This window comes from Ovis aries, chromosome 22 (assembly GCF_016772045.2).
Source record: "Ovis aries strain OAR_USU_Benz2616 breed Rambouillet chromosome 22, ARS-UI_Ramb_v3.0, whole genome shotgun sequence".
Classification (NCBI taxonomy): Eukaryota; Metazoa; Chordata; class Mammalia; order Artiodactyla; family Bovidae; genus Ovis; species Ovis aries.
In genome coordinates, this window is record NC_056075.1 from 35,749,132 (window position 1) to 35,775,048 (window position 25,917).

Consider the following 25,917-nt stretch of genomic DNA (forward strand, 5'->3'; position numbering starts at 1 on the left):
GTTTTTTTAAATCTCTTGCTTCAGTGTTCTTATCTTATCCAGTTGTAAGATTTAAATAAATTAATATATAGAGAGCACTTTGAACACCTAATCCATAGTAAGTACTTAATAAAGGACTAGCATCATGTGTAATCATTTTCATGTGTTCTTTTATTTTATATCTAAAGTTATACCATATTAAAAAGCAGAGACATTACTTTGCCAACAAAGGTCCATCTAGTCAAAGCTATGGTTTTTCTAGTAGTCATGTACGGATGTGAGAATTGGACTGTAAAGAAAGCTGAGCGCTGAAGACTGATGCTTTTGAACTTTGGTGTTGGAGAAGACTCTTGAGAGTCCCTTGGAGTGCAATGAGATACAACCGGTCCATCCTAAAGGAAATCTTTCCTGAACATTCATTGGAAGGACTGATGCTGAAGCTGAAACTCCAATACTTTGGCCACCTGATATGAAGAACTGACTCATTGGAAAAGACCCTGATGCTGGGAAAGATTGAAGACGAGAGGAGAAGGGGACAACAGAGGATGAGATGGTTGAATGGCATCACTGACTCAATGGACAAGAGTTTGAGTAAACTCCAGGAGTTGGTGATGGACAAGGAGGCCTGGCGTGTTGCAGTCCATGGGGTTGCAAAGACTGAGTGACTGAACTGAACTGAAGTTATATTATTTAATACAAATGCATTGGTGGGGACCTCCCTGGTGGTCTAGTGGTTTACAATCCACCTGCCAATGCAGGGGACATGAATTCCATCCCTGATCCAGGAAGATTCCACTTACCATGGGGCAGCACTGGCTTAGTGATGCCAGCAATGAGAAGCCACCACAATGAGAAGCCCTCATACTACAACTAGAGTAGCCCCTACTTGCCACAACTAGAGGAAGCCCATGAGCAGCAACGAAGACCCAGGGTAGCCCAAATTACAGTTAATTAATTAATTAAAAAATATATTGATGGGTGATTATTACATATGTATTTCACTGAAATGATATTAAAGATGTGTCAGTTATGTCTCTGTGTCACAGTTATGTCTCTATGACACAGTTATGTCTCTGTGTCAGTTATGTCTCAATAAAACTGGGAAAATATTTTTAAAGATATAATATTTTGGATTGTGATAATTTGATTAGATAAACTGTTTTATCATTGGTGAGAAGAAGCAATTGTGAAAAAGCAACAGAAGTTATACAACTTCGTGGCTCACAGACTATATATCAAATATCAGATATACTGAAATACATTTGTTTATTTAGATGTAAGCCTGTTGACCTCTACAGTGTGCCAGGATTTAGTGTTAAACGACACAAGGTACTGTGTGATCCAGTAATCATGCTCCTTAATATTTACCCACAAGAGTTGAGAATTTATGTCCACACAAAAGCTTGCTCATGGATGTTTTGGGCAGCTTTATTCATCATTGCCAAAGTTTGGAAGTAATCAAGATGTCCTTCAGTAGTTGAATAGGTAAATAAAGTATAATACATCAAGACAATGGGATATTATGGAGCAGTAAACATTGAAAAGACACAGACAAACATTAAATGTGTATTTTTAAGTGAAATAAGTCAATATGAAATAGGTAAACACTGTATGATTTCAACTATGTGATATGACATTTTGGAAGAGCAAACCTATGGAGACAATAAAAAGATCAGTAATTTCCTGGAGTTGCAGTGAAAGCACGAAGGATTTTAAGGGCAGTTAAACTTCTCTATGGGCTTCCCTCGTGGCTCAGCAGTAAAGAATCTGCCTGCAGTGCAGGAGACACAGCTTTGATCCCTGGGTTGGGAAGATCCCCTGGAGGAGGGCATGGCACCCCACTCAAGCAAGTATTCTTACCTGATGAATTCCACGGACAGAGGAGCCTAATGGGCTACAGTCCACGGGATCACAAAGAGTCGGCCAAGACTGAAGCAACTGAGCACACAAAATTATTCTATATGATACTGTAGTGATGAATACATGTCATTGTATGTCTGTCCAAGCCCATGGAATATACAACACCAAGAGTGAACTCTAATGTAAACTGTGGACTCTGGTTGCTAGAGATGCGTCATTCTAGGTTCATCAGTTTTTACAAATGTGCTACTCTAGTGGGGATGTTAATAATCAGGGACGCTGTGCATGGGGGCAGTGGGTTTATGGAAAATATCTATCAGTTCAGTTCAGTTCAGTTGCTCAGTCGTGTCTGACTCTTTGCGACCACATGAATTACAGCGCGCGAGGCCTCCCTGTCCATCACCACCTCTCGGAGTCCACCCAAACCCATGTCCATTGTGTTGGTGACGCCATCCAACCACCTCGTCCTCTGTCGTCCCCTTCTTCTCCTGCCCTCAATCTTTCCCAGCATCAGGGTCTTTTCAAATGAGTCAGCTTTCCACATCAGGTGGCCAAAGTATTGGAGTTTCAGCTTCAGCATCATTCCCTCCAATAAACACCCGGGACTGATCTCCTTTAGGATGGACTGGTTGGATCTCCTTGTAGTCCAGGGGACTCTCAAGAGTCTTCTCCAACACCACAGTTCAAAAGCATCAATTCTTCGGCACTCAGCTTTCATTATAGTCCAACTCTCACATCCATACATGACTACTGGAAAAACCACAGCCTTGACTAGACAGACTTTTGTTGGCAAAGTAATGTCCCTGCTTTTTAATATACTGTCTAGATTGGCCATAACTTTCCTTCCAAGGAGTAAGCGTCTTTTAATTTCATGGCTGCAGTCACCATCTGCAGTGATTTTGGAGCCCAGAAAAAGAAAGTTCAGCCACTGTTTCCACTGTTTTCCCATCTACTTGCCATGAAGTGATGGGACCAGATGCCATGATCTTAGTTTTCTGAATGTTGAGCTTTAAGCCACCCTTTTCACTCTCCTCTTTCACTTTCATCAAGAGGCCCTTTAGTTCTTCTTCACTTTCTGCCATAAGGATTGTGTCATCTGCATATCTGAGGTTATTGATATTTCTCCCAGCAATCTTGATTCCAGCTTGTGCCTCCTCCAGCCCAGCATTTCTCATGATGTACTCTGCATATAAGTTAAATAATATAGATATATATATAAATACTAGATAAATGATATAGATAGAAAATATCTATAGCTTCCTCTTAATTTTCTGTAAACATCACTTCACTAAAAAATAAATTCTGTTAGAGAAAAAAAGATGAAAATAGAGCAAAGCAATGAGCACTTTTCAAAAATTGCAAAAATACATGCTAACATGTCCCAAGAAAAATGTTTTCTAAATGTAAATCACCACCACTACAAAAAAAAAGCAAAATAGTACTACAATAAAATACACAATTGAACTATTAAAAATTGAAAGGTGGTGTCTCTTCAACTACTAAGAATGTACATTTTAGCTGCCTGAAGCATAAGACAAAAGTAGAGGAACAGTATCGTGTAAACAATGCAAATTTAGAATGGGTTTTCTTTTTCAGGGAGCACCCAAACCAATAGCCATTGAACCCTGTGCTGGGAACAGAGCTGCAGTTCTGACCGTGTTTCTTTGTCTACCACGCGGGCCGTCAGGTGCCCCTCCCCCTGGGCAGTCAGGTAAGATGAATGAGGCACCATCAACAGTTAAGCAAAACATGTAGCCGGAACAGAAGAAATAAACAACACTACCAGATAGCATCATAAAGATATTTGCAAAGTTCTAATTCAAATTATGGTTAAACTTTATTAGAATACAACTTCTATCCAAATATCTAGCCATCTGCCTTGCTATAAATTCAGATTTGCCACTGTTTCTCTTAGAAATGCATGTTGAATATATGTGTATTTGTATGTAATATACACATGTATGTATGTATATACACACACACTTCAATTAGTCATTGTAATTACAATGAGTACTTTCACTAGCAGGGTAAGCAAATTCTTGACCCTTTTGGGCAGCTACTTTTCTCCCAGTATGTGTGTCATATAGGTTGCCAAATTATAAATGCGATTAGAAGCTTGCTTCAGAAATATGGAATCTAATTAAGGAACTCACTTGCATGTTTGGAATGTTTTGTAGCATCAGAGGATAAGAGCTTGATGCATCCATCCTGGAACATTTAAGATATGTTCTTGCTGTCAGCAGCAGCCAGGTGCGGTTCATAGACCTGGGGACCCTCTCCTTTAGTTGAGCACAGCCTGCCTTTTCCTCTGATGTTCATTTTCCTGCATAAAAAGCATATGTTAAATTTGAAGTAACTCCATGTATCCTCTTAGAGATCTTCTCATTGTTTTGACCATTGTCTATATTGTAAACATGCCCAATGTTGAGTATAACTTGTTGCTAAATCAGAAAGTGTGTCTATTTCTCTTTGTACATATCCTCTTTTTTCTGATCACAGTTTCTAATTGTTCTTTCTCCCAATTGTTTTCTCTAAACAACTCTTAGTGAAATGGAAGCTTTTTAAGGGTAAGGGTGATTTCAAATCTATCTTTCTCATCAATTCCCCTTAAGGGTAAAATAAAATGCAAGAGATGTAGGCAGGTTCTCAGTAATGGAAATTGATGATGAACTCATCTCCCTGCTTATTTTTCTTTCCTTAATTCCCTAGTTAGTTCTGACCTTGCTCCTTACTTTCTCGATTTGTGCCCAACAAGATACAAAAATGGAAGCTACCCTACTTTATAGCTTATACATTTTAAGATATTCATATAATATAATTTTTTCCATATGGCAACAGAAGATCTCCATCACCTCCAAACTTGTCAGTTATGATACCTGATGATATCTTGTTGTAGGAATTTCTACCCACAGTTCATTTGTAGTTGTTTTATTCAATGAAATAAACCTTCTCGTATGTTGAGTTGAGCGCCTCCCCTTTCTCCTTTCAGAACCACCAAGGTAAAGGGGATACAGTGAACAGAATAGCTAGGCACGGGTCAGATAAGATGGATAATCATAGGTACTGTGCCCAGCTAATGGAAGTATTGTTTCAAGGATGGGATGATGTCCAAAACAAACACTCCACTAATGAAAACAAGTCTCTGCGATATACACCAAGGTTCTTCTAGATCCTTGACAAGATGACGTACTGACAGGCAGAGTGAAGGCAACTGCCAATACTCTGTCCCTTTAACCTTTGAAATCTATTTGACTGATTTGAAAAAGCCAAACAGCAGTGGGGACCATTACCTTAGCTGTGTTTTATTGCAGATGCATTGCAATCACTAATGATAATGCTATATTAGATGCATATAGTGCTTTCCTCCTTACAAACTGTTTTCCTATTTTTCATGGTTGATCCTTATGACAAGCATGAGCTATAGGTATCGTAAAACTCACTTTAGAAATGAAAAGAATTTATGTATATAAATCTCTGTATTCCTATACTCAAGGAATAATTAGAAAGTATTAGAGTACAGAGCCAAACACCAACAAAAATATTTATTACTAACATTCCAGGTAATTTTCTCCTATGATCTATAGGAGAGAGCTTATTTTTCTGTAATCTACAGGCCATGTCTTCACAAAGCCAAACATTTGGAGGAGTACTGAAAACATCTACAGGGTTAATAAAAGTAGACAAAACCTTGAGTTAATTTACCACACTGTTTACAGTGACTATACATTGAACTCTATTGAATATCTGTGTGCACAATTCAGGATGAGTTTGTTCTTCCTTGAAAAAAAAATAATAATTTTTTTAGCCAACTCTATAGGAGTAGGAAAACTCATTGATTCTACTCTTTCAAAATAAAATGTTGTCTTCTGTCTGCAGTCTATTTTGAAATGCATAAAAGACATAATATCACTAATGGTTCGATAGTAGGATGAGCAGATGGAAGATATAAAGCAAGTAAAGAAATGTTAATTGTAGAATCGAGGTGATGTGAATCCTGGAGTCCACTGTAAAATTCTTTCCGCTTCTCTGTGTGTTTGAAATTTTTTATGGTAAGATGTGGGAAACAATATGTTTTTTAAGAAAAACTCTTGACTTTCTAGGGGTAAAGACGACAATGCCGATAGAAATTTTCTAATGTTCACATATGCATTTTCTCTAATCAAGGCAGATGTTGACACCAGTATGCAAACTAAATGACTTATTTTTTTCCCTTTTCATCAAGATAATTTGGTCTGTACATCGTCAGTGAAAACTTATCATCCAGTATTTAAGAGGAAATGCATTCCATTGATAGTTTAGGCACCATATTGGCTCTTCAGAGGGAAATGTTGACATTGGTTATCTCATTGCTAATGTTCGGTTCATCTCATATCTTGACAGGAAGATAAAGATGTGTGCCTCTGCTAATCACAGTGTATAGAAAGCAGTTCATAAATATTTTTGATGATAATGATAGGAGACCTGGAAAACATGACCTTGAGCAGCCACTTCTATCAATGAGACTAAGTGAGCAATAATAAAATGAGCAATTGGACTAGAATCCATTCATTGATTCTCTAATTGTACCACCAGGAGCCTTATGTTCTGAAGAGCCTCCTCCAGCATTTGGTGCAGGGTTAGAGGTGAGAGGGAGTTAAGAAGACAGTGGAGGAGGAGCCTCATGGACTAACCCCATTCCCACTGTGTAGAGGACAGGGTTCCCAGAGTCTTCTCTTGGCCCTTGGGCTGTTTATGTCTCCTAATGTGAACGTATCTATTCAGTGATGAATAAACATTAATTGTTCGATTAAAAGTCCTCTTGCAGTACTTTGTACGATTTCTAATTTTTTAATCAGGCCCTTTTCTGAAACATAGCTTCCTAAATGTCAAATGATGCTTTTCATAATGCACTCTTCATTACTATGCATAAAAGCATTTAAGAGACGGATGAGTTTGAGGATATGGAGAAGGCGGAAGCATCCTGTGAGCATGGTGGCTTTCTCTCAGAGCCTACATGTCAGCACTAACAAATAAGTGATTTGGAAAAAAAGCAAGGGTTAGTTCTGGCCGTCTCTTTTAGGTAGCAACTAGTGTTTGTTTTTTTTTTTTTAAATTCAAAGCATGGCCTTGTCTTTGGACTTTATGCTCTTTCTACCGGCAGATATTTCAGTACTATTTAGCAAGTAATATTAAACATGGCCCTTTTAGCGTCTGTCTAAAATGCATGAAGTCCCTTCTGTGGCTCATCTTAGCAGAGGTCAGAAGAGAAACTGCAGATTCATCCTTCAGATTACTCCATTCAGTCATCTTTTTTTCTCCATATAACGCATGTAGATGTTTATGAGCAATTCTCCCTCTAAGTAGCTTAGAAGAAGAAAAGCAAAAAATACTAAATAAGCTTTTTGGCACTCCAGGTGCTGGGTTAATTAGGTTCCCTGCTCCCTATCTCTGTAAACCTGCTGCTTCATCCTTGTATTTGCTATGAACCACCACTGCCAACCACGCCAGACTCTCTTGGGCTAAAGCAGGATTTCTGCTGTGGACATATGTACACAGCCACTTTCTCTTGACCTCAGAGTGGTTGAAAGGCTGACGTCCCCATGAGAGCAGGGCATATCAAGTAGAGCAGGGCACTGAACAACCAAGCATATCACCCGTCACCTTGGAGAGCAAGGTCCCCACGCATTTTAGAGTCACATTAGGATGAAATGTGGACAAAGTAAAGAGAGCTCTTCAAAAGCGTAAATTGAAAACGATCATGATTGCTGTCACTTTGTGATGGAGGATGATGGATTTCATAGTTTATGGATTCTTACTAATATGAAGCAGATTAACTTTTATCACTGGATTAAAAATCTGGTGGCCCAAATGTCCACTGCCTGAAAGGAGTTAGGTGCTTAACTTAAAATGTAGAATTTTGCCCTGATCTGGCTTCATGTTTGGCAAAACAAACAAAATGAAAGCTACTGGAAGTTCTAAGGTTTTGAAATTCTTTTCCCTTTAGGCTTTGAAGTTTTGGCAGGCTGACCAGATTATTTTGAAAAATCTAGAAATATTGTACAATGTTTAAAATGACAGTCTACCCACAGTGTCATGGAATAATGACAAGAAGAGAACTTTGGGTTGATCAAATGAAAAGAAAGGATAACAAAAAGCAAAACAAGAGGGAAGAGAGCACTGAAGCAGGTTCTTTATATACACTAATTCGTTTAATCCTGTTAATGAACCTGAGAAGTAGCTATTATTATCCCACTTTTACAAATTAAAAAATATATATATCACTAAACTCAAGAGAGATTAAATGACTCATCCAAGGGCCAATACTGCCAGTGAGTGAGTAAACCTGAAGTCAAATTCAAGGTCACCTAGATCTTCAGCAGGCAACACTCTACCTTATCACTGTGATTCTCTGGATAAAGATACAGTGGGATTCTCAATTGCTCTTCTGGAAAAAGCTTTATATCCAGATGAAGGAGGAAGGACCTGGAGGGTTCTGCTAAGCACTGGGTTTAAGGCACAAGAAAGGTAGCTTTCTCCTTCCTGGTGACTTAACTATAGGAATTTGATAGAATGCAAATATGTACATGCGGCAACCTATCTGCTAATGAAAATATGACTCCATTTTGTAGTAACAACATGGGGCCTGCAGTATTAGGACCACAACTTTGGCTCATATGTGTGAGTTAATGGACTTGGAGTCACAAGTCCCACCTGAAGTCCAGATCCAGCTCTGCCACCAGCTAACTGGGTGGCCAAGTCTTTTCATTTCTGGGTCGTAGTTTTACGTGTATGGAGTGACTGGATTGGGCTTGATTCCTAGGATGGGTGTCACTCCACTCCTAGTGTGCAGTTCTACTATCCATTATGCTAAATCATGCCAGTTTGGGGTAAGAAGAGCAATCAATTGTTTCTGAGGAGTAGCTTACCTTGCCTTTCCAGCTGCTCAAGATCAGTTAAGAAACTATATTCCATATATTCAATGTTAGGGAAAAAAGTAGCACCAATCGTTGAACTAAAAAAATAACATACACATTATGAAGTGAAACTGTCAGTCGCTTCAGTCATCTTCGGCTCTTTGCAACCGACATAGCCCTCCAGGCTCCTCTGTCCATGGCATTGTCCAGGCAAGAATACTAGTGAAGGTCACTCAGTTCAGTTCAGTTCAGTCGCTCAGTCATGTCTGACTCTTTGCGACCCCATGAATCGCAGCACACCAGGCCTCCCTGTCCATCACCAACTCCCGGAGTTTACTCAAACTCATGTCCATCGAGTCGGTGATGCCATCCAGCCATCTCATCCTCTGTCGTCCCCCTCTCCTCCTGCCCCTAGTCCCTCCCAGCATCAGAGTCTTTTCCAATGAGTCAACTCTTTGCATGAGGTGGCCAAAGTATTGGAGTTTCAGCTGTAGCATCAGTCCTTCCAATGAACACCCAGGATGGATCTCCTTTAGGATGGACTGGTTGGATCTCCTTGCAGTCCAAGAGAGTCTCAAGAGTCTTCTCCAACACCACAGTTCAAAAGCATCAATTCTTTGGCGCTCAGCTGTCTTCACAGTCCAACTCTCATATCCATACATGACCACAGAAAAAAACCATAGCCTTGACTAGACGGTAGCTCAGTTGTGTCCAACTCTTTGTGACCCCATGGACTATACAGTCCTTGGAGTTCTCCAGGCCAGAATACTGGTGTGGATAGCCTTTCCTTTCTCCAGGGGATCTTCCCAACCGAGGGATCAAACCCAGGTCTCCCACGTTGCAGGCAGATTCTTTACCAGCTGAGCCACTAGAGTAGTCAACTAACCAGTAGGAATTTGCTGTATGATGCATGGAGCTCAAATCTGGTGCTCTGTGACAACCTAGAGGAGTGGGATGAGGTGGGAGGGAGGTTCAAGAGGGAGGAAACATATGTTTACCTATGACTGATCCATGTGGATGTATGGCAGAAACCAATACAATATTGTAAAGTATCCTCCAATTAAAAAGTTTTAAAAGTTCTTAAATAATTTTACTTTAAAAGTCCTGGACTGGAAGTCCAGTCTGGGACTGGAAGTCCCAGTCTTCCCAGCATGTTTGGATAAGGCAGATCATTCATGTTGCCATCCTAAATAATTTTACTTAAAAAGTCTAGTTCCCAGTCTTCCCAGCGTGTTTGGATAAGGCGGATCATTCATGTTGCCCTACTTCAGTGAGTAAAGAAATCTCATAGCACCAGTCAGAGACTGAGGGTCTGAGGTGGATTGGAAACATACTCCAGGTCTGCTGACTCTCAGTGCAGCACACAGGCCTCTGAAGCCTTTTTTAAAACTAATTTACATTTTCCAGAAGCTTCTACAGTTTCCTGTCCCTTAGGACTCTTTGTTTTCCTTCCATAACTCTGCCACAGTATCTTCAAATTACAGAAACACACCTGTTGATCTGACCTTAGCACTCTTTTTGTTTGAGGTGGCTGGAATAAGAAATAAAACCACTGAATTGTATCATAACTTATTAGAACAATCTGTCACGTAGGTTACCTTTTAACCTCAAGTTCAGACATTGTTTACATCCAGCATATGCGCGTGCGTGCGTGATCAGTTGTGTCCAGCTCTTTGTCACCCCATCAGCCTAGCCTTCCGGGGTCCTCTCTCCATTGAATCTTCCAGGCAAGAATACCAGAGTGAGTTGCCATTTCCTACTCAGGGCATCTTCCGGACCCAGGGATCAAACCCACATCTCTGGCATCTCCTGCATTGGCAGGAGGATTCTTTACCGCTAGTGGCACATCCAGCATTTGGGTCTTCATAAAGTAGGAAGAAACAGTGGGCACTCATGGCAAAATAAACTACAAAATGAGGAAAGAGAGCCCAGGGTACAACAGAGATAAGAACAAATGTCTGGGACTATTGTGAATAATATGACTTTGTGTCAAAAAACTCTGATATTCAAAGTAAACAAAATCTACAGGAGAAACTGAATTTATCTTCTTTCTAAAATATAGTTATTATGCATCTTCATTTGTTACATTTATTTATTAAAAAACATGTAAAAATACCTGCTACAGGTCAAGCAGTGTATTATATGGTAGTGAACAAAACAGAGTCCCTACCCCCATAGATGTTAGTGTCTGTGTGGAGATGCACAGAAGCAAATAACCATGCAAATAAACCTGTAATTGTGAAACAGGTTAAGTTTTGTGAATGAAGAAGAGACAATGTTATGAGAAAGAGGTGAAATAAAACTTACGTACAATTGCTAAGCTTGAATATCTTTCAGCAGTAGTAGCAAAACGGTAAACATAGTTATTAAAATATCCTTTCCTCAGTTCTTACTTACCATTGTGTCTCTGTGGTGTTTGACTATTGAATATTCCCCATCTCGCCCCTCCAACTTCTGGAAACTCTCTCTGGTGTTCTTTGCCTCGATCTGTCACAGGTGCCTACTGAGAATTTACTTAGAGATGATGGATGTAGAGCACCTCCCATGTGTTCAATACCGACTTCACCAGCACTCTAAGTACAGGTGGGCATTCCCTAAGGATTGGTCCTGAGCCAATTTCTCATCCTTCTCCACCCTCTCCCTTTAGGATGATGCTCTCTTTGCTCATTGCAGGAGCTTTGCAGATGCTAACTCCCAACTCCGTGGATCTTCAGCCATCACTGGATTTTCTCCAGTTTTAGTGTGAAGTCACTCTTCCTTCCCTCTCTCCCATTACTGCCCCCTACTCCCCTCCTCTGAATTTACTGTTTTGTTTTGTTTTTTTAAATTAAATTTATTTATTTGGTTGTGCTAGGGATATGCAGAATCTTTTGTTGTGCTGTGTGAAATCTAGTTCCCTGACCTAGGATCGAACCCAGATCCCCTGCATTGGGAGCATGGTGTCTTAGCCAACAGACCAGCAGGGGAGTCCCCTGAATTTACTGTTTTTGTAAAGTCCATTGCCGAGTGGCTCAAGTTTGAAACTTTGGAGTTAGCGTTCTTCCTTCTCTTTCTCCCCTTGAACATCCCTGCAGCCACGAAGCTCTTTAGGTTTTACCCCTGAGGCAGATACAGCAGACTTCCTTCTTCCGTTTTCACTCCCTCCAGGTTTTGCTCGGCCCCTGTTGGCCTCCCATCTGGACTTCTGCCAAAGCAAGGCACAATTCTCTCACTCCCTTTCTCATAGACCTTTGCTAACTTTTCATTGCCTGTTGGAGTGAGTCCCGACATTCACTCCGGGATGTAAGGGCCTCCTTGACCTCTGTCCAGCCTTCTTTCAGGGTTAGGCATGGAGTTGTTGCCAGTGCCCACCAGCACAGCACCTCTGACTAGTTTGGGGCCCATGTGCAATGAGTTTAACCTCCTGAGCACTGTTTCCTCATCTAGGAGATACGAACAATGACCGGTAGAATGTCTTTATGATTGGAATGCCACCTGTGTATTTCTTCCTGTGATTTCATGTGTGTCTGTCATCTGTCATGCTCACTGTGGTCCCTTCTCCCTCTCAGCTGCCCGTGTTCAAAGCCCAGTTCAAATGCCACTTCTTCCATAGAGCCTCTTCAGTTTCCTCCATACAAATGTGACCCTGTGCTCATGAAATCCTATACAGTTTGCATAGGACATGTGTCAAAGTCACCGTGTTCTTTTGTTTAAACTTTCCTCCCAGGTATTAAGCTCTCTGAGGACAGTGGTTATATCTCAATTTATCTTTGGATCCCTTGTAGCTAACAAATACTTTGTACTTAGGAGTTGCTTGATAAGTGTTCAATTAATGAATAAAATTAATTATCCTTAAATGGTAGAACTTCTTTACCAAAACATATGTAGAAAATATGTAGCTATATACTACAAAACTGTAAACTTTACTAGGTAAAATTTCACTTCAGGCCCATAATCATTTTTTAATTATTTTTGTTTATTTTTAGTTAGAGTATAATTGCAGGCCCATAATCTTTGATAGAATGGACCTTAGGTTTTTATGATTCATGCAAGAGTCAAGCTACATTCTTAGGGACTAAAATCAAGCCCAACACTGTACCTTTGATTAAAAAATATCTATAAAACTTACTTGTTCAGATTTAAGGTTCAAGAAAAATCGGAATATTAGTGAAAGATGACATAAAATAATAAAACATTGTATTTTCAATGTAACATGTACTAAACCTATCATAAAGTTGTTTTATTTTTGTAATTTGGACTTTGATTTCTTTCTTGGGTAATAAATTTTTTGCAAAACCATTTTATTTAAGTTTGAAAGAGCACAACTCAGTTCCATCCTTTATGACCAAAAAAATATATACTGAACCTTGTGAAATAAATGTCCACATATCACTTACACACAGGACAAATAACCTCACAAAATATATCTGGCAAATAAAAAGTATCAGTGTCTGGTGTAGTTGTTGCCATTAACCCCCACCATTAGCCCAATCTACTCTGTGTTCTTTCTGTTTGTTGAATTGGCATCACCCTATAATATATATATTATCACTTCTCTTTCACAGATGAGGGAAATTAATTCATGGGGCTTTTTGGTCTGTGCGAGTGCACTCGTGCTTAGTCGCTCAGCCATGTCTGACTCTTTGAGACCCTTTGGACTGTAGTCTGCTGGGTTCCTCTGTCCATGGGATTCTCCAGGCAGGAATGCTGGAGTAGGTTGCCGTGCCCTCCTCCAGGGGATCTTCCAGACCCAGGGATCGAATCCGTGTCTCCTGTGCCTCCTGCACTGCAGAATTCTTTACCTGCTGAGCCATCAGGAAAACCGTGTCACTTACTGACACAGTAATTAAGAGATGGAGCCAGAATTTTAAACCAGAAAATTTCACACCATTGCGCTCTTTCCAAATCTTTATTATTTTTTTTTTTTTTTTTGGCGGGATTGGTGCGGGGCGAGGGGGGCGGAGGTGGATTTGGGGGTTAGCCATGTGCTTTTTTAGAATAGTACAAGCTGGCAAACTTTTTCTTTTACTGACCACGGTCACTGTGAAATGACATCGCCTTCATTCTCCCATTTGAGATATTAGAGTTTATTTCTGTACTATTGTCAGTTGAGATAAATTGACAATGTATAAATGAAACAAAGAAGAAAATAAAGACAACAAACTTGCAGAATAGTGAACATGGCTAATTAAACATACTACAGAAGTGAGTGAAACATCCTAAACATTAACTGATTCAAAGACTTTCAAGATAGAGTAATCAGAAACAAACTCACATAAAAAGTCAGAATTTATGGACCTGAAAAATGAGACCATCAGCACTGAAAGCATGGTCAACACATTTCTCTCTTTTTCTTTTTCTTCCCACATGCCTGCCCCCCCTTCAGGTATTTCTAGAAATGACTGGTAAATAATTACAGTGGTCAAAGAGAAAAATAAGAAAAAAATATCAACTCAGCAAATCAACTTACAAAGTCAAAGGGGAAAATCAAGATTTGTTTGGAATAGGCAAGCTGCCTTTGAAGCAAAAAAACAACAAAATAAGAATTTTGTGGGCATGAATAAACTGCAAAAGCTTAATCAGTACCCCTGACCTTATAGGTATTTCTTTTGATAGCTAACACCATGGTGAATATTAAAAAATGCCAATAATAAGACATTTTACTTTTAGCTGATTATGAATTAAATAGTCCTGCATTACATAGGTTTAGGGGAATTTAGCAGAAAGCTACTGCCTGCATTTAACAAGGATAGATGGGTGGCCTGAGTATCATTGGAAAAGACTCTGATGCTGGGAGGGATTGAGGGCAGGAGGAGAAGGGGACGACAGAGGATGAGATGGCTGGATGGCATCCCTGACTCGATAAATGTGAGTCTGAGTGAACTCCGGGAGTTGGTGATGGACAGGGAGGCCTGGCGTGCTGCGATTCATGGGGTCACAAAGAGTCGGACATGACTGAGCGACTGAACTGAACTGAACTGAACTGAGTATCAGAGAATTTTAGAATTTTTTGGAACTTTGGAAATGGCCTTAGAAATCACTTAGTTCTGTCCCACATTTTGCAGAGGAAACTTGGAGAGCCAGATTTGGGGCGAGAATTGTCTTGGGTTAACATTGAACAGGAACTACAACCAGAGTCTCTGCATCCCTCACCAGGAAGGGACTTTGCTCTTCCTCCTGTTCGTTAAGCCAGGTTGAAAAATATAACCTGGAAAAAAAAATAACAATACATTTCTTACCAGAAGGCATACAGAAAGGAACTCCCTAGATCCAAAAAGGAGAATTAAGTAACCTGAGGAAATATATCTCCTTACCAGCAAACTGACAACATGCTAAGAAAACGTGGCTCAAGGGTCCTCGGAATTCTGTCTTCTCATGTAAATGTTTTTCTTAGGACCACTTCAGAGGACCAGTGGTCCCTTAATAAATCCAGTGAGAGTACACCCAAGTTTTCATCAAAATTCTGTTATATTGTTAGCTGATTTAGTCCCAGATCCTACCTTTTACTATCGACCAAAGGTATTTGTGAGTTTGCTATGCCTTAGTTTTTAATGAACGGTGGAGGAACAGGCAGCAGTAGTAGTAATGTGATTCTAAAAAAGGTAAATGTTGATTACAATTAATTAATGCCTTAAATACCAGAGCATCTTTCTCTAAGGGCTCTCAGGGAAAGAGTTAATAGCTTCTGAAAAGTGAATGATTTACCTCCTTTCATTCACTTTAAGTTCAGTTCAGTTCAGTCGTTCAGTCGTGTCCGACTCTTTGTGACCCCATGTCGCAGCACACCAGGCCTCCCTGTCCATCACCAACTCCCGGAGTTTACTCAAACTCATGTCCATCGAGTCGGTGATGCCATCCAGCCATCTCATCCTCCGTCGTCCCCTTCTCCTCCTGCCCCCAGTCCCTCCCCGCATCAGAATCTTTTCCAATGAGTCAACTCTTCTCATGAGGTGACCAAAGTATTGGAGTTTCAGCTGTAGCATCAGTCCTTCCAATGAACACCCAGGACTGATCTCCTTTAGAACGGACTGGTTGGATCTCCTTGCAGTCCAAGGGACTCTTAGGAGTCTTCTCCAACACCACAGTTCAAAAGCATCAATTCTTTCATGCTCAGCTTTCTTCATAGTCCAACTCTTACATCCATACATGACTACTGGAAAAACCAAAGCCTTGACTAGATGGACCTTTGTTGGCAAAGTAATGTCTCTGTTTTTCAATATACTATCTAGGTTGGTCATAACTTTCCTTCCAAGGAGTAAGCATCTTTTAATTTCATGGCTGCAGTCACCATCTGCAGTGATTTTGGAGCCCCCCAAAATAAAGTCTGACACTGTTTCCCCATCTATTTCCCATGAAGTGATGGGACCAGAGGCCATGACCTTAGTTTTCTGAATTTTGAGCTTTAAGCCAACTTTTTCACTCTCCTCTTTCACTTTCATCAAGAGGCTTTTAGTTCCTCTTCACTTTCTGCCATAAGGGTAGTTTTTTAAATTATTTTTTATTGGAATCGAGTAACTTTACAAGATTATGTTAGTTTCTGCTGTACATCAGAGGGAATATCCCCTCTATTTTGAATTTCCTTCCCATTTAGGTCACCACAAAACACTGAGTTCCCTGTACTATAAAGTAGGTTCTCATTAGTGTTATCTGTTTTATATGTAGCAGTGTGTATATCCCAGTCTCCCAGTTCATCCTACCCTCACCTTATTTGCAAATTAGCAGAGCCCATCTGAATTGGGCCAACATCCCTAACTGATGGGCAGCAAGTTCAGCTACAGCCACTATGGAGAACAGTGTGGAGATTCCTTAAAAAATTGCAAATAGAACTACCTTATGACCCAGCAATCCCACTTCTGGGCATACACACCGAGGAAACCAGAATTGAAAGAGACACATGTACCCCAATGTTCATCGCAGCACTGTTTATAATAGCCAGGACATGGAAACAACCTAGATGTCCATCAGCAGATGAATGGATAAGAAAGCTGTGGTACATATACACAATGGAGTATTACTCAGCCGTTAAAAAGAATTCATTTGAATCAGTTCTGATGAGATGGATGAAACTGGAGCCGATTATACAGAGTGAAGTAAGCCAGAAAGAAAAACACCAATACAGTATACTAACACATATATATGGAATTTAGGAAGATGGCAATGACGACCCTGTATGCAAGACAGGGAAAGAGACACAGATGTGTATAACGGACTTTTGGACTCAGAGGGAGAGGGAGAGGGTGGGATGATTTGGGAGAATGACATTCTAACATGTATACTATCATGTGAATTGAATCGCCAGTCTATGTCTGACGCAGGATGCAGCATGCTTGGGGCTGGTGCATGGGGATGACCCAGAAAGATGTTATGGGGAGGGAGGTGGGAGGGGGGTTCATGTTTGGGAACGCATGTAAGAATTAAAGATTTTAAAATTTAAAAAATAAAAAAAAAAGAAAAAAAAAATAAAGTACCAACAAAACTTAAGAGAGAGCTCATCCTTTTCCTTAAGACCTGGGAGGCTAAATTAGTCCACCAGGCTCCCAGGAGGTGGTTTGAGGAGTTCTACATGGTCCCTGGGATCATCGTTTAGAAGCCTTAGAATAAGCCTTAGGAATAAATGGATTTTTGCCCCATGAACCTTCTGTCTGATATAATTTGAACTGAACCTTGAAGGCTCTAAAAGTCTGGATACAGTGACCAAACATTCAGCTCCATTTATTCAAGGAGCCAGGGAAGGATCATCAAATCAATAACATGACTCTGCCATCTGCCTTCCCTTTGCTCACCATCATAATGAAAAATGACTCCTTAAGTGTTCTGTGAGGCAATTAGCTCTGAATGCAGAGCTGTAATGGGGAGAGGCCGAGTCACATTTGTATTCAAAACTTTACTAGTAAAATAGAAAGGAAACTGTTGTCCATATTAATAGACACATAAAGTGTATAAATGGGGTAATTAGGTATTACTCCATTGATGCACATGATTATACAACTGCAGAAACCAGAGATAGGAAGGGCACTGGAATGACATCTGGCTCATCCAACCGCTTGCAGCCACAGCTGGTGACCCTGCCCAGAATCATCTTGGACAGACAGATTTTTTTCTAAAGACTTTCCCAAAAGGCATACCCATAACTTCTGGGACAAATTCATTCTATTATTTAACAGTCTTCACACTGCAATTTGATCCCATTTTCTTTTGTTCTTTTTCTTCTTGTTCTCATTTTCCCAGAAATAGAGAGCAGCTGATTGTTTTCCTTATAATCATCTATCACGTGGGTGGTAGAAAGCAGTTTGGAGATCACCTCCCAGCCTTCAGTTCAGGTTCAATATAGGACACCCTGTCTTAGGACTTCCAGCTTAGGTCACCTTATGACTCTTAGAATGCTCTTCAACCTTCCCAGATATCACTGGCTTAAGAACCACTCCAAGGACTCAACAGGTAAAGAATCTACCTACAGTACAGGAGACACAGGAGACATGGGTTTCAAGGAAATGGTAACCCACTCTAGTATTCTTGCCTGAAAAATCTCATGGACAGAGGAGCCTGGTGGGCTACAGTCCATGGGATCACAAAGAGTAGGACATGACTGAGCACACACACAGAGGGAATTCTTTCCCTTTGACAGATGAGGATACCTAGGTTTACCTGATTGGTCTTCCTTGGAATCCAATATTTATTACACAGCAGAACCAATACTAGAATCCAGAAAGCTTCTCTGGCTTGACTCCTGTTTGTTTGTTGGTGCCTGACCCTCTCGTGAAATGAACTGCCCTGTTCACTGGTTACTTCCCCACTTTATAGTTCATTGGAACTTCTCTGCCGCTCCTAACCTTTTCTGCCATTCGGCATTTTGTATTTATGCCTGCTACTTTTCTTGCACAAGAAAAGGGAGCAGTGATTTTCAGTTCATTTCTCTGAGGTTTCAGGGTTATTTTGGAAGCTTCATCATGTCATTCCAAACACTATTCTCATACTCTGTCCCCATTTGTGTTATTTGCAAATATGATGATTTTAAGGAGATGTTAAGTGCCTCCCTGGAGTCCAACATAACTTTTAAAATACGACTTGTTATGGATCCACCATACCTCTGTCCCTTCGCAAGTACTGGTCCTTCTGCCTGAACTGTCCTCTAAATACACATGCCTACCCTTTCCACCAACAGACTTTCTTATTCAGTGGTCACCTCCTCTGTGAGACTTGTCCCCATCTCTGCCCATTTTCAGTCCACTACGTTTGTTTTTTTTTTAATGTACTACTATAAAAATTTTGTCCTGTCCCTGTTTACACTGTCCCTGTTCTTCCCAGATAAGCTAAAGGCAGGGATTTCCCCTTTATTTACCATTATATCTCCAGGGGCTAAGTGATGCTTAGAGCATAAAAGAAACGCAGTATATTAATATCTGCCTAGTTATTTTCCTTCTTTCCCCTACTTACTCGTCCTTATTGGTGCTAACTTCCCAGAGTCCAGCTCTTAAGCTACCTATGAATTCATACTTCCTGATTGCATTTTATCCATGTGCTTGTTATTTCTACCTTAATATAAATTCATGCTAAAGACTTCTTAGGTGTTTTTTTTTTTTTTAAAGCCTCCTTAATCTCTGGTCTAAATTTTGGCTTGTGAAATAGAATTGAGAACTTTGCTGAAATTAAAATGACTGCTTCGTCACTGCTGACCAGGACTATCACTTCAGCCTCATTCTGGAGGCCTGTTTGTCACAGGTCAGGTTACTCATTTTGCAATATGATTTGACAGATTTCTTTGGGTGTTTTGTTATTTTTTTCCCACATATAAAAATCTCACTTGGATGGTTTGATCATTCATATAGTCATTGTTTTATCATTTCTAAACCATCCTTTTTGCCTATTCTTAAAACTGAATATTTCATAAGCTCTTCTTCATTCTTGATGCTTTAAGTAGATCAGAGTCCCTACTCAGGACTCCATGGCCGAGGTGGGTCACCATACGCTGCTTTTGCTGTCCCAACCATCCATATTCAGTCTCTCCTAATCTTGCTGCGCTACATGGCTTTTACATCCCTTGTTGCTGGTTTTTAGATCACAGTTATTGTTGAGACAGATTTTTCTAAGACTTCAAGTCTGCTTTAAGCATATTAAAAAAATTTTTTTAATGTGTATTACATTTTGTTTTTTTTTTTAATTTTTGGCTGTACCTCACAGCCTATGGGATGTTGTTTCCCTGACCAAGGATTGAACCCTCACCCCCTGCATTGGAAAGCAGAGTCTTAACCACTGGACACCAAGGAAGTCTCAGAGCATAATTTTTTAGCCTTTTATCTTTCATGTAGAAATAAGTCAGTCTTTTTAAGCCTGTCTTATGCACTACAGATAATGTTATGTTTCCCTTTATATCTCCACTGGGTCACTTCAATCTTTGCATTAGTGCTTTTCACTTTCTTTAGCACTTCGGAAACAGCTTTTCTTAACTTTCTCCAATGCTTCAGAAGCATCATCTTTTCCTAGGCACCGTAAGTGACTTTTAGTCTTTTGTTTATTTAATTTTTTTTTTAATTGAAGGATAATTGCTTTACAGAATTTTGCTGTTTTCTGTCAAACCTCAACATGAATCAGCCATAGGTATACATATATCCCTTGTTAGGACATTCCTAAGTTCCGTTTTATCTCTTTGTGACAGTCTTGTCTGTCCATCTGAGCTTCCCCTCAATGTCCTTTGTCCATCTGCATTAAAAATATTTCTAAGAAATTAATATTAAAACAATCCTCAGATATCATTTCTCACCTATCATGCTGGTGAAAATTTATAAGTATGACAATACATTGCTGATGAGAATGCAAACTGGTACAGCCCTACTGGGGGACAATTTGACAATACCTAAGAAAGCTACCCTTGTACTCTTTTGATCCAGCAGCCCCATGTCTAAGAATGTACCCTAAAATAAACCTCCAGCAACATGTAAATTCACAGCCATTGATTATTTCAGCATTGTTTGCTACTGCTAAGTCGCTTCAGTCATATCCGACTCTGTGTGACCCCATAGATGGCAGCCCCCAGGCTCCGCTGTCCCTAAGATTCTCCAGGCAAGAACACTGGAGTGGGTTACCATTTTCTTCTCCAATAGCATTGTTTGCAGTCACATAATATTAAGAACAGCCTAAATGACCATATGTAGGGAAGTAGTAAAATAAATTATGATACATCCACAAATGGAGTATAATACATCAGTAAAGAAGAATAAGGAAGTTTTCTATGAACTAATATGAGATTATTTCCAGGGTAGATTATTAAGTGGAAAATGTAAACTGCAAAAGGTTACTAGAGTATGCTATCCTTTAGCATCAAATAAAGAAATTTGATCACATATATAAAAATCTACTAAATTTTGCAAAAGATTACAAGAAGGATACTAATGAGATTGGTTACCTACAGAAAGTAAAGTGAGAATGGAGTGTAAGATGGGGGAGTGAGAGCGGGAGGAAGAGGGATGAGGACGAAGAGACATTTCTTTGAGTGGACCTTTTTACAAACCTCTGACTCTTGGAAACACGCTAATGTTTCACATAGCTAATAAATAAATCAAATTGGGAGATGGAGAACCCAAAATGGAATATGAACGGTGGAAAATGAACTTAAATGCTTTACAAATGAATAGCATAACTACACTGAGGGGATAGGGAAGAAAAGAACAACCTATGTAATTTTAGAAAATAATATTTTGACTGTACAGAGTAAGGCTAAATGCAAAGAGAAAAATACACACTGAATTATGATTAGCACATTTGTTTCTTCTGGAAACAGGGGCCTGAGTTAGCAATTCTGACATGACTTTATGTCTGTGCAAGGATGGCAACCCACTCCAGTATTCTTGCCTGGAAAATTCCATGGACTGAGGAGCCTGCTAGGCTACAGTTCATGGGGTTGCAAAGAGTCGGACACGACTGAGCAACTTCACTTCACTTCCCTTCCCTTCAAGGATTGAACAAAGAAGCAAATATGGTGTGGATAATGAGAGCTAATTCTCTCAATTTCAGAGAAAAACAGATACGAGGAAAGTAAGAAGGGTAGAATGAATCCTGTGGTACTGGTATTTGAGGGATCTGCATAGACTCATTCACATACAGGTAGATTAAAATAGAAATAGAGATGTGTGTCAGTGGGTTAGTATACATATGTATGTTTCCTAGCTGTGTCCGCTGAGAGGGCCTGGAAGCAGTGATATTTCAGTAGCAGCGAACACTTCTAGCACCCATCTCTTGGTTTCTTAACACCATTTTTCAATAAAAGGAACCGGGGCTTTTTGAAGAAATGATTGACTCCAAGGCTAGGAAGGAAGAATGCAGTTGAAATAGAACATCTGATCCCAGAAAGTAAGTGTTCAAAAAATTATAACGACATGTTGAAATGATACAGAAGCCCACGTGCAGGAGCACCCAATTGTCAAAGCTAGAACAACTTGAACAAAAAAATAAATAAGTATACTACTGGATTATAACTCAAAAAATAAATTAAATATCTGTAAGTCTACATTAACATAGTTGTGTAGACTGTTGAATAGTTCTTTATTCATAATTGAATAAATAAATAATAAAATTTATTTAATTTTAAATTAAAACTGAATAAAATTTCTTCAATTATGAATAAATAAATAAATAAGAGAGAAGGGGATCTCATCCTTACAGTGGAATTTCAGTTAATGAGTATATAGAAAATAAGGAAAATATGAAAATGATCATTAGATAAATACTAGAGTAGTAATTATTGCAGGCAAGAACCACTAATGGAATTAAAATTAATGGGAGAATATATAATATAAACTGTATACTTGCATAGCCTCAAAGTATTGATATTACATAGTCCCACAAGGCATTTATTAATTACAAATTGGAAAATCATACATTTATCATAGAAAACTGTAGAAGACATGACCTTATCCAAATGATCAAGGTTAATATCACTGGTAATAAAGCATAGAAATTGTATACCTCCTGATATACCTGCACCGAAAAGAGCAAAATGTCACTTCCAAAGGGTTCTTGTTAAATGTGTAACACCAGTGTAATCATGAGAAAAGATCAGACAAATTCAAATTGAGGAACAGCCTATAAAACAAACTGACCAGAACTCTTCAAAAGTGTCAAGATCATGAAAGACAAAGAAAGACTGAGGAATTAACACAGATTAGAGACTAATGACATTACACGCAGTGAGATCTTGAACTAAATCCTGAGACGGAAATAAAATGTTAGCAGGAAAACTGGTGAAATTTGAATAAGGTCTGCCGATTGCTGAACAGTATTATGTCAATGTTCATTTTCTGGTTCTGACAATTATACTGTAATTATGTAAAATGTTATCATTAGAGAAGCTGAATGAAGGGCAAATGAGAACTCTAATTCTTTGTAACTTTTCTGTAAGTTTAAAATTATTTCAAAGTGAAACATTAGTAAAAAGCATTTTTCAGGCCTCTTCTTCAAATGGGTCACATCCCAAAAATTAATCCATAGCCCATGTTGGTGGTATAGTAGTGAGCATAGCTCCCTTCCAAAAGTTAACCTACAGATGACAGGCTATATTTTCTCATAGCAATTATATTTACTTGGCTATATGGTTGCTGGGCTAGCCACCCAAGAGCTTATTTAACCGAAAATGTATGTTCTCCATTTACTTATAAACCATCCTCAATGTGTTCTAGAATGTAAACTGTTTACTCTGACTGTGTTCTTTGGAGTTTTAACCAGAGAAACAGTGGATTAAGAATAGATAATATGTATTGATGGTCCTTATGCATTTGAGTTCACACATACACACACATGCACACACACAGACGTACATGCAGTTGCATACGTGTACACACACACTTAGGAACACTGAGGACTCAGATTTCTCTAGGTAGAAATTCTGAAAATGGTCCTGCACAGAATCTAGCAAAGTAGGGACTGGTGGCAGAATGAGAAAAAAAAAATTGGGGGTTAGCCAAAAAAAGTTCATTCAAGTTAAATAACCATACTAGGGAAGTAGTAAAATAAATTATGATACATCCACAAATGGAGCATAATGCATCAGTGAAAAAAGGAATGAGGAAGATCACTATACTGATGTGAGATTGTTCCCAGGATATATTATTAAGTGAAAAATATAAACTGCAAAAGAATACCCCGAGTATGCTCTCCTTTATGTAAGAAATAAAGAAATATAAGCAAATATCCAGGTAGCTAGTAAATTTTGCAAAAGATCATACAGAAAAACCTGAACAAACTTTTTGGCCAGTCTGCTAGCATGCCAAGAAGCTCTGGCAGGAGAGAAGAAATGTTCAATATGATCACTTTCATGGCTGCTCCTTGAAAAAAATGATTGATCATCATCAGGAGCATCGCTGCTTCTTATCCTAGAAAATGCTACACAGAGTTGCCCAGATAAGGAGCAGCTTAATCACAAACCTGGAGCTTCCCATGTGGCTCAATGGGTAAAGAATCTGCCTGAAGTACAGGAGATGCAGGTTCGATCCCTGGGTCGGGAAGATCCCCTGGAGGAGGGCATTGCAACCCACTCCAGTACTCTTGCCTGGGAAATCCTATGGACAGAGGAGCCTGGCAGGGGGTGTCACAAAGGGTCAGACGCAACTGATTGTGTGCGTGACTGAACACGCATGCACACAATCGCAAGTCTGCTCTCACAACTCAGTTGGGAGTATCTTTGACTTTCAGTCTGGGGCTCAGATTTTGAAAGCAGTTCTGTCTGCGCACATGACCTCTCCCAGTCAACAGCCACATGAACTTTGCGTGCCTCAGTTTCAGCCTTTCAAGAAAATGGGTATCACAGTCTTTGAAGCTTCTCCTCAGTTTCCAAAGTGAGTCTTGTCTGGACTCCACAGTGTATCTTAAGTCAGGTCATCCCAAACATACCTCCAAATTTAGTGAAAGTCTATCTAGCCATTTCATGATATGTTAACATATAAATGAAAACTCAATGTATGGTATATAAATAACAGAATTAAATTTACTGAGTACCTGCCTTATACAGTCACTATCTCTGGGGTGTAGTTGTGTATTTCATTTTCTTACTACAACCCATAGGGGAATCTTGCCTGTGTTACAGCTAAAGAAACCAAGCTTCAGAAAAGCTTTATACTTGCCAGAAATGTTTTACTTGCCAAAGATTTTAGAGCAAGCAAGTTGTAGAGCTGATTTTAGAGCTGGGTCTGCGTGACCTGTTTGGGAGTTGCCACATGTTGCAGTCTCTGAGGTCCCATCTGCCAGTCCACTTGCTCACATATTGGACACAGTGAAAATGTCATGTGTGTCCCTGTGCTAGTCTCTTGAATTGTTCCCTGATCTTTGAACTATGTGCTCATCTTTTATTTTGCCCATTAGAATGCCTTACTCTTAAAATACTAACTTTTAAGTAACTTGTGGATTTTTTTCCTCTAATTCTGCCTTCCGTCTTCAAATCACATTTAATGGGTAAGTTAGAAAGTATAGAACTGCTGATGCCGCAGGAGGAGCAAAGGTAATGAAAGCTTAAAGCAAGATGGTACTCATTCACTGAATTATTTGTACTTAACACACATTATCATATTTTTGGTGAAAATCTTGAAAATGTTTGAAATAATTAAACAGCTCAAGATCATGTTGAGACTAAGAAGTTCTTTCTATTAGAAACATTCTTAAACTATGTTGACACGGACTTGTTGTAATCAACAATTATAGAGGGTAAAGCTTCTAAAGCAAATGTCATTACTATTATTGATTCTTCTCAATTTAAAAATTTTTTTGGTAGGCTATGTAAATGTACAAAGTGAGCAGACACACAAACGCACAAAACTGAGAACATTATTTATTGGATACTATGTGTCTGTGCTGTGCTGTGCTTAGCCTCTCAGTCATGTCTGACTCTGCGACCCCGTGACTGTAGCTCACCAAGCTCCTCTGTCCACAGGGATTCTCCAGACAAGAATATTGGAGTGGGCTGCCATGCCCTCCTCTGGGGGATCTTCCCAACCCAGGGATCTCACCCAGGTTTCCCACATTGTAGGTGGATTCTTTACTGTCTGAGCCACCAGGGAAGCCCCTATGTGTCTGTAGTGGCTATAATAATTGTTTTCTTATATTTTCTCACTTAATCTTGTAACAATCCTATTAGATGCTGAGTGTGTGTGTGTGTGTGTGTGTGTGTGTGTGTGTGTATTTTACCAAGTTAGGAAAATTGAAGTTCCCATTCTTGCCCATTGTC

At 39.5% G+C, this 25,917-nt stretch overlaps 1 protein-coding gene across 1 annotated transcript in view; it reads left to right on the top strand.

Moving 5' to 3' along the window:
• ATRNL1 (attractin like 1) overlaps positions 1-25,917 on the top strand; it is an 802,972-nt gene that overhangs the window by 660,895 nt on the left and 116,160 nt on the right. The window contains exon 28 of the mRNA XM_012102986.5: positions 3,436-3,550. Coding sequence (XP_011958376.3) covers positions 3,436-3,550 — 115 coding nt within the window. The remainder of the gene's footprint in view (positions 1-3,435; positions 3,551-25,917) is intronic.